Genomic DNA, 9,939 nt, shown 5'->3' with positions numbered 1-9,939 from the left:
TTATAAAAAATATCGACGTACATTTCATTGAGAATAATGAATAATCGAATACTAAATTCAAATAAGTTCAGTACTCAAAGTAAACTAAAAAACAAGAGAACAAATGTTTCAATATCTCTTCCATCTCAATTTTTTAAAAAAAATTATAGACAAAATTGTTTGAAGACTGATTGGATCTTCAACTTGCTTTTAACCTACTCAATATTTGAGTCAAATTTCTAACTATTACAACTCACACTCTTAACTACAAAACCTTCATCGTCTATTATTTTGTGAACGTATCACTTAATTTTTCTTTTAATTTATAGTCGAGAGTAAAAGTAGTAAGCAAATTATAATAACATAGTTATAATTTATATATTTTTTTAAAAAATAGAGAAAGTAAATACATTTTTAAAGAAAAAGAAAACAATACATTCTCACAAACAACAAAAAGTTGGAAGTGCCAAAGTAGGAAACTATATATCTTTTTCAACCTATAAATTATATACACACACACACCACACCAACTGACCAATCTCTTTCTTTTTCTTTTTCTGCTTCTCTATCATCATAGAGAGAGAGAGAGAATAATTGATAATAATAAAATTAGGAAGAATAATTTGTAGGTGTGATTATTATTTAATTTTATACCTTCCTTCCCAATCCCCATAGACATGATTATATTCACACAAACTCCACAAACAAAAACCCTCATCATCTTTTTTCTCTTAATGGGTCTCTCTTTTTTTCTCCTCTCAAACAAACCCTTTGATCTCCTCTTCCATGGCTTCTCAAACTAACCATTTTTCTTCTCTTAATTCCTTCAATAATCTTATTCATTATCCTGTTCCATGGCTCTCCTCTCTCACTTTAAACACCTCCCCCTGATCAACCATACTACTCCTTCAACCACGGTCCCACCCGTTCCATTCCCGGGTTCTCCGATATGACAATGGTTGCTGCCCTAAACCACTTCTCCAAACACCATCACGGCGGCGCCGACCATCTCATGAATGGTGGTGCTCCACTTTGTAATCAATATTATTATTATTATTATTTAGGGTCTGATAATCCTTATCTAATTTCTCCTGATCCTCCCATGGCGGAAGGTGATTCCACTACTAATAGTCTTAATCATGATCAAGCCCCTTCTAATAGAGATGATGGTTGGCTTCAATTAAGTATTGGTGGCAGCGGCAGCGGTGGCAACGTTACCGGACTAAAACGCGATCAACGAGAGTCGATGACATCCGAGAGAAGCTCGGGTTTAGTGGAGCTAGATCTATTACCTGGTAGCGGACGAGATATCTCTATGAATTATTCTAGATGGGTTTCGGATTTCTCGAGCCCTGAGACTACTACGACGTCGAAAACGGAGACTGGGGCGGAGACAGGAATAGGGTTGCCTTTGTTTTTTGGAACTTCTAGTTCTTCCAACTTTGTACAGCAAGAGATTAATTGGGCATTTAGGCCGGTGACCGGTATCGGCACCGGTGTTCCTTCTTCTTCCTCCCCGTCGACATCGGCCGTGTCATCTTCTTATTCTCTACCGATGAGCGGCCGTCGGAGTTCTTACTTGGGAAGGCCATTAATCCAATTCCAGAGTCTTGGGGTCGACATGGCCACGGCAACGGCCGGGCCGAGTTCGGACGTCAGAATCATAAATCCTCCCCGCCGGCCCCATTCTGGTATATGGTTTACATTAAAAGCCTTAGAAAATCAGTAAGTGTAGAAAAAATTAAAATTTTAAAAAAGATGTATTTATATATATATATTCTTCTTCTTTAATTTCTTATATTAATTATTACATTTCATAATCAAATTATTCTCTAAAATTTTGATTTTGGTTTTGTTAATGCAGAGGAAAAGAGCCATTTTTGCCTCAAATATCAAAAAACTATCTGAGAATCAAGTGAGATTTTCTCTCTCTCTCTCTCTAATTAACCTAATTAAATTTCTCCTTTTTTATTTTTTATTTTTTACTTATTTATTTATTTGCCTTTGACTTTAATATCTCACTCTCTTCTTCTTCCCTTTTTCTTTCTCTTTTCCCCCTAATTTTGATTGAACTTTTAAAGTTGAAACCATAAAAGAATACTAAAACTTTTTGGATCAATCATCTTTTTTTTTGTTTTTTCTTTCGAAATGAATAGGGATGAAAAGATGACAGTTAGTTTGGTAATGAAGTACTTGGTTAATAAGCTTCATCTGGATAGCGAATCAGAGGTATTTATATACAATTAAACCCTTTTTTTTTTGGTTTAATTAATTTCATTTACTACCCTATGAACATTTTAGGCTTTTATTCATTAGATTTTAATTATGGTGGAATATGATTGATTAATTACCATTAATTAATTGCTTTGTAGTTAATATGATATTTTGCATTTAAAGGTATTATTTGGATTTATGGTTTGGTGTTACTAACTTGATGGAAACATCAAAACTAAAATAGGGCTTCATTTAGGCTGTTCTATATCTTCTATAGCTTCTAGGGAGGCTTCTAGGGAGGTTAATTAATTAGTTAATAGAAACCTTTTTCTTTCTTTCTTTTATACCATATAATATTTATATATGTGTTGTGTACAAAAACTAGCTTTTTAGTAGTTAATTAAAGTGGTTAGTTATTTATTATAATAATTAGATAAATAGAAAATTATACAAGCTTGGTTTTGCATGTTCTACAGTCTATGGTCTATGATTTGCAATATTTGCAAATCATATATATAGATAATTTTCTAACTTTATTGTTTAGTAAAGTTGGTAAATTTAAGTATACTTAGGATTACGTATTTTTTTTAATCGAGATTGGAGTATGTAATCTCTTGATCTTCGTGTATTATGTGTTGTTGAACTATTTGGTAGTATGTTTAGGGTTAATTAGGGTTAGTTTAAGAGGAAGTTTTATCTTGGGGTGAGGGAGACTTTAGTGTGTTTTATTGTATATATCCATATTCAGTAATGGATTCAAATGAAAGTCTTTTAGTAATTAAACAATTAAAATGTGTAAAGAAAACAACACCTTACAACCTATTTTCTATATTAGAAAACCTTAAAGTTAATTAAATGAATATTAATGGAGGAATATCACAGGCAGAAGGAAATGTTTATTAATTCTTAAATAATTTAGACAAAAACTTGCATCTCTATAGAACAAAAAGAATTATACTTAAAAAAACAAAGAAAGAAACAAAAGAGAGAATTAAATATTAACAAATCTTTAGATTTAAGAATGCTAGCTAGCTTGTCTCTTTTAATGTTAATTTCTTTTATGGTTTCTTTTTCTTTTTTGTTAGCATTTCTTGGACTAGAAGACTAATGTGTTTAACATATCATTAATATTTATGAAATAAAGAAAAAAAACATATAAACTCTTTTGTATATAATGCTTGACTCTCACTTGTTTTAATATTGCATGAAATTATTAAAAATTTTGAAGCTCAAACTAATTATATATATGGCCATCCTAATATTTCATAAAGTTTTTTTTTCTTTCATTTTTGTCAATTTTGGAAAATGATGTTTCTTTGCCAAAAGTTTCTTCTTTTAGTTCCAACTTTTCAAAAAGAAAATTCTTAAATCTTGATCAAATATAAAAATCCAAATAAAATTTGAAACTAAGTTCTATTATTATTATTATTTAAAAAAGAAAGAATAGACCCCTATTTTTTTTTTAGAATATATTTATAAGGTATTCTAGATGACTTAAGGAAGATCACATGGCCAAATGTCATAATTGTGCCCTAAAAAAACAAAAACAAATAAATAAATAATAAGGGAACTTCATAAGTTGGTAGCTTGTCATATGTCACATGTAGATGACCTTACATATTTTTTGTAATATTAATCTTTATTTCTATTTATACTATGGATTCTTGAATAATTAAAAAAAAACATATATATAAGGTACATCATTAGGTTAACCATTTTGTTAAAATAAAATCTTCAAATTTGTGTTAGATACAAACTTTTTAAAGAACAAATATATGGAGAAAAAAAAAAAAAAACTAGATGATGTCTATACATACACATGTAGCATTATTTAATAAATGAAAGTTTAAAGTACATATAAAAATTTTATAGACTATGATTGCTAACACATGTTTTTACCCCCACCCTCCATCCCTCTATAAAGAAAAAAAAAAAACTATCATTATTACTTTGCATTATAAAAAGTGTTGGTTAACATGGATGAATTAATAAGCAAAATTATTCATAGTAATAATATGGATATGTAATTTGATAAAAAGCATTTGTAACATTTATCATTATTATGCCTTTTGAGCTCACACTTAATTATGTAATATCAATGGTTCTTCGAACTAATAATTATTTAGAAAACAAAGATCACATAAAATATATATCCAAATGAAGAATTGAATGTTAAATCTTGAGGTTGATAACATGAGTTCATATCCATTCAAAGTTAAGTTATGATCATGCAAAAATATATATATATATATATTTTAAACGAAAATTCATACTTACTTTTCTGTTTTAAGTAAAAGTTAAAATTTTAGTATTGATTTAAACATAGAATAAAATATTCATAAACATACATTTTTTAAATATTTATAAACCATGGTCTTTTTTTTATTTGTGTCTTTGTGTTAAAAAAAAAAATCAAGGTCAATTTTTTAAGAACATAAAATATTTTGAATGCATGTGAAAGACAAAATATATTTAAATTTTCTTTTAAAAAGAATATGATGGATGGACATACACACGAACATCTATATTAGATATATACCTTCTTAACATATCTCATCATCTTTTATCTTTTTTTGTTGATCAAGATCTTACCATAAGTATTTGAATTTTAATTATTAGTTGATCAATCATTATCAATAATAATTACGATAATGTAGCTGCAAATTAAGATTTTACTCATTTGAGATAGAGTTCGTAAGAATGAAATTACCTAATTTATTTTTCAACTTACTTAATTTTAATAAAGAGTATAAATATTGGATAGCATGCATTAATTAAACAACTCTTACCATATTAAGAAAACTCTTTACGATAAAGTACATATAAATTTAACCCCTTATCTTGCAAAGTATGATTATAAGAATAATGATTAATAACTAGAGTTTAACTTTATAGTAATGAATTTTTTTGTTTTAATATTAATAAATGTAGTTCGATAAAACAAATAAGAAAATGCTAGAGACAATTAGCATTTAATTAAAATATTGGTTAAACCTTATTTCAACTATAATTAATTAAATTATAGTTGAGATAAATTATTATTAGTTAAACCCTATTAAAAAAGCAAATTAGAGTTCAACTTTAATTACTTCTAAACACCTAAAATTATTATAATTATTACTTCATTTAGTGCATTTCATACAATGCAATAAGCTTATTATATACAATAACTTTCATATATTATTAATACATGGGAGATGATATTGAACACACAAAAACAAAAATGCATGCTATTATTGTATCTATTTTGATCAAATATTAATTATTATACTTTCTTTTATCTGTTGTGTATGCATTCATATATTTTCTCTCTTTTCTTCTGCTTTTCTTCTAAAGTGCAATAATATATATATCTTTGTGGTGCATAGAGTTTCATATTGACTTGGATGCTTTTGTGTTTATGTGTATGAATGGAAAAAAAGGTAGAATTAGCTTAGCATGCACTCTTTTGAAGGCCCACTAACATACAATGGAAATAAATGATTGTATATTATGAAAAAAAATGATGTGTTAAATCGAGAAAGCGACACGTGGACCCGAAAAAATGAAGGTTTTTAGATATTAAGAACTATGGAATTTGTATTCGTCATGCTTTCGAGTGATTTAAGTCAGCCATGGAATTGTTAGAGGTTTTTTCTTTTTCTCTAATTGATTTAATTTTTGTGTTTCTTTTCTTAAAAATGATCACATTAGGTTGGAGGGTAGGGCCATATTTGATTGCACTTCAAATGTCTCATCAAAACCCCCCCTTTTCTTTTCTTTTAAGTGGTGCACTTTTGATGTTTACATGACCATACCACCAACCACACACATATTCCAACATATTTCAATCTTCTTTTTCTTTTTCAAGTTCAAGAAGATTGTAAGATATAGGGTTAGTAGAGGCATTATAATGTTACAACTAGGTTAACCAGACTATATGTAACAATCTTTTTTATTATTTAGATCCCATAAGTGTATGGATTCATAATCTTATTTATGATATAGAGACAAAATATTAGTGTGTTTTTGGAAATTTGTGTTAAGGACTAAAGTTATTAGCCTTTCCTTTTGGTTTTACACCTGTAGAGTGGCTACCTTTTCAAATAAATTTAGAATGGAGTTTTACATAAGTTTAGATTTATAATTATTTTTTTAAAAAATATCTTTTTCTTTATCTAATTTTGAAAATAATATATCTTTCTTATCTCTAAATATTAAAATGTTACACATTTAGGTTTAGGTTTTAAAGTTGATCTTACTTTAGCCCTTATGGTTTCCAAAATGTTAAAAATTTACCCTTACATATTGTTTCCATTTCATTTGGCCTTTAGGTTAATTTCGATTTTTTACTAAATATTCCTTTCAACCTTAGTTTTAATGTTTATTAATTAACTTTAAAAAATTATGTTTAAATTTAAAGTTTGATGAAAGATATTAACACTAAAGACAAAAGGCAAGTATTGCGTGAAAATTTAATCGTTTAAAATGAGAAAATATAGATATTAGAATTTCAAACATAAAAATTTTGACCAAAATAAAGAAAAAGAAAACATTACTAGAAAGTAAGAATCTTTGTTAAAACCCAAACTTTTTTTCTTTTTTTTTTTTCCTTCAATTTTTACTTGAAATAAATAAACAAAAAAAAAAAAAGTAATCAAATAGTTGTGCATGAAGATGAAAGGATAATGTGTAGAGCAGAATCATTTCAATTGGTTGAAAAAGAGCAAAAACTTAAGCATGAAAGGACAGATAAGAGCCTTTGACAATGATTGGATAGAGAGAGAGAGAGAGAGAATGAAAATTAAAAATTGTAAAAATAAATATTATGAAACTATAGAACATATATATATATATATAGGGCGGCTAGGTTGTTAATTAAAACTATATAATAAAAATAAACAAAGTATGTTGACCTTAATAAAATAGGGCTTCCATTCATGTAACGTGGGGGAGAAGTGCATGAAAAATTTATATCTTTTTACTTATCATAAGGTTTCTTTCTTCCCCTTAATCTTATTTATCGCCGTTCATTATGGGGTTTGGTTAGTTTTAGTTTAGGTTGATCATTTAGTTAGAATTATAATAATATATGTTTAGGGTGTGATTGGTATGATGAGATTTGGCTTAGGAGCAAAGTCTTGTTTGGGACCCAATAATAATTTAATTAACTTTTTTCCCTTTGGTTTCTTTGACATCATAGTGGAAGATATTGGCCACCCTATCCTATCCTTTCAATATATTGTATCTTTCCCACTACTACTTACAATTTTCTTTTTCTTATTATATCTCAACAGTACAACGTGACTAGCAGTTTTGCATCAGTGAATGTAGTAATGAAAAAAAAATCATGATTTCACCGTATAATCCGTATAATCTATAGTTTATATAAAGAAGTAGTGATAAATATATTGATATTTTTTTATAAACATAATCATATTTTTCACTTAAATTTGAGTCGTATTTTTTTTCTTCATCGTTTGACCTTCATTTAAAATTATAGTTTTAAATGGAGGGAGATTATGAAATTTATTTACTTGGCTAGTGTTTGTTTAATATTGATTTAAAGAAAGTAGCATGAGTGAGTTTTGAACGAGGTTTAATTTAAGAGAAGTGGCACTTTTTTTTAAAATATGATTTGCTTTAATTTATATGATGTTGATTCCTAGGCATAATGATTCTTTTCATTGTTTGATGTATTTTGTTTTATTTACTAGTGGATCAAAGTTGACTTCACTCATATAGGGATGGATACACACCTATCCCTAATAGAAGGATATGAAAATTTAGATAATCAAATAAATGGTTTAGATGTGGCTTAAAGGTGTTTTTCTTTTTTAATCTTTTGGATCCATCTTACCAAAGGTCATCTCCAGCATGGATTTTTTAAAAAGTGTTCGAGGTAAAGTTGATAGAACATAAAATTGACGTTTTTTTTTTGTTGTAGGTTTACAAACCTCTTGTTTTTTAACCTAATACGAGTAGAGCTACAAACTCCAACTCCAATTTTTTGATTCAAACACTATACTTATTAAGTATATTAGAGTGTGATTTTAGAGAGATTAATTTCAAACAATGAATCTAACGTGAATGTTTAAGATTATGAGAAGAGGTATTCTAATCAACTAATATATTTCGATTGTTTAGGAAAATATTATGCTTTAGAACAACTATTCCTAAAATTTATATATCCTCTCGTCAATCTAAATTTGGTTCAATTGTTTATAATTTTTCAAAAAAGTAATTTGGAATTACTGTTTGTGTTTTGTTTATAAGATTTAGTAATATTTAGATAGAAAAAAAAAAGATGAATTTCCAATTAATCTCTCCCACAAGAGAGATTATGAACCCTAATATTGTTTTTCTTTATCTTTTCTTTTTCCTTTTTAGGAGCATTCTTTCATTAAAGAGAGATTATGAGGTGAGAGAGAGAGAGAGATTATGAGGTGTATAAAAAAATGGAAAAAGATGTAATTATTAGAGCAAAATAATAAAACATGACTTCAATATTTGGAAGCAAATTTTCCCTTTAAAAAAACCTCCACTTGTTTGGGAATTTTTTAGGAATATTATTTCATTAGTGGGAGAAAATAAATCATAAAAATTATTCTCTTTTATCTCTCTACAGAAGGAAAAAAAAAAAAAAAGAAAAAAACTTCAACCATATAAATGAATGTTAGAATATAGAGTTTTATAATCTTTTAAAAACATAATATTTAATGCCTTAAGAAATTTGACATAGATAATCTAATTTTGATATTGTTAACAGCATTTCATATATCAACAATACTTCATTGTCAATGATATATACATATAAGTTGGGGCATGCATTATATTATATTCATTCACTTACATGTTTAATATTCAAGTGTGTCTACTAATTCTTGGCTCGTTTTTTAGTATTTTGATGAGTAAATGATGAAAAGTATATATGATGTTGTTTTTGGTTTTGAAATGCAGATAGAGATAAGATGTAGAGGGCAAGAACTTGTTCCATTTTGGACAATGCAAGATGTAAGAGATAGGATTTGGAATAATACTTCATCAAACTCACTCTTCACTTTGCTTCCTCAATCTTCAACCACAAATCACTTAATGCTTCTTCACTATGGAAGGAAGAATTAATTCTAAATTAAATATGGCTTCTAATTTATTATTTTTTTATTTAATTATTGTCCCATATGATTTCTCTTTTTTTCTTTTTTAAAGTTTTTTTTTTTGTGCTATATATACTCCCTTAATTAATTTGCCATATCATTTCAACTTTCTTTCTCATTTTATCTTCTAGATCTTGTTTTTTTTGTTGAGTTATATAATTAAACGTTTGTTGAAAAATTATGAAATTTTGACAGAATGATTTAGGGGTTTATATTTTGAGTTTGTGAACTTATATATATGTGTGTAGGTTTAGCTAATTTTATGTTTTGAGAGGATTTTTTTGATTATGTTGAGTATTGTTTGTTTAATTAGTTCACTAATCACAAGATGAAGATCGTATATATGTACCTTCGACTTCTAGGAAGGAAGTTTATCTCATATATTAATTCAATAATCTCAAGATAGAATTAATTTATGCACAAACTTCATATATCTAAAATCTTGCATAGCATAGGTCTTTTATTAGTACAACGGTATCATACCTGTGGTTAATATTACTTTCGAATGTCAAATTTGCTATACTCACTTTGGTAGTGTTTTGCATAAATATTCGATATATAAAATGGAAAATCTTCTGGAATTAGACAAATATGTGTTGGTCTATAGTAA

General features: G+C 27.4%; 1 protein-coding gene across 2 annotated transcripts; it reads left to right on the top strand.

Moving 5' to 3' along the window:
- The first annotated feature begins 553 nt into the window (after positions 1-553).
- Positions 554-9,562, top strand: LOC101223230. Of its 2 annotated transcripts, none has more exons than XM_031884042.1 (4): positions 554-1,704; positions 1,844-1,894; positions 2,136-2,208; positions 5,887-6,208. In XM_031884042.1, exons 1-4 carry the CDS (start codon positions 929-931, stop codon positions 5,896-5,898), a joined length of 912 nt encoding a protein of 303 aa, XP_031739902.1. In that variant the 5' UTR covers positions 554-928; the 3' UTR covers positions 5,899-6,208. The 2 variants fall into 2 exon arrangements, with proteins under 2 accessions (XP_031739902.1, XP_004152316.2); XM_004152268.3 differs by lacking the exon at positions 5,887-6,208 and adding an exon at positions 9,133-9,562 and having other exon boundaries at positions 555-1,704.
- The last annotated feature ends 377 nt before the right edge of the window (positions 9,563-9,939 follow it).

The sequence above is a fragment of the Cucumis sativus genome, chromosome 4 (assembly GCF_000004075.3).
Source record: "Cucumis sativus cultivar 9930 chromosome 4, Cucumber_9930_V3, whole genome shotgun sequence".
NCBI classification, from domain to species: Eukaryota; Viridiplantae; Streptophyta; class Magnoliopsida; order Cucurbitales; family Cucurbitaceae; genus Cucumis; species Cucumis sativus.
The sequence above is the reverse complement of the archived record's forward strand: the minus strand, read 5'-3'. Positions and strand labels throughout refer to the sequence as shown.

Coding starts and splice junctions, on each gene's coding strand:
- LOC101223230 (XM_004152268.3), top strand. CDS start 929: ATGACAATGGTTGCTGCCCTAAACCACTTCTCCAAACACCATCACGGC. Junction 1,705..1,843: donor TTAAAAGCCTTAGAAAATCA/GTAAGTGTAGAA, acceptor TTGTTAATGCAG/AGGAAAAGAGCCATTTTTGC. Junction 2,209..9,132: donor ATCTGGATAGCGAATCAGAG/GTATTTATATAC, acceptor TTTGAAATGCAG/ATAGAGATAAGATGTAGAGG.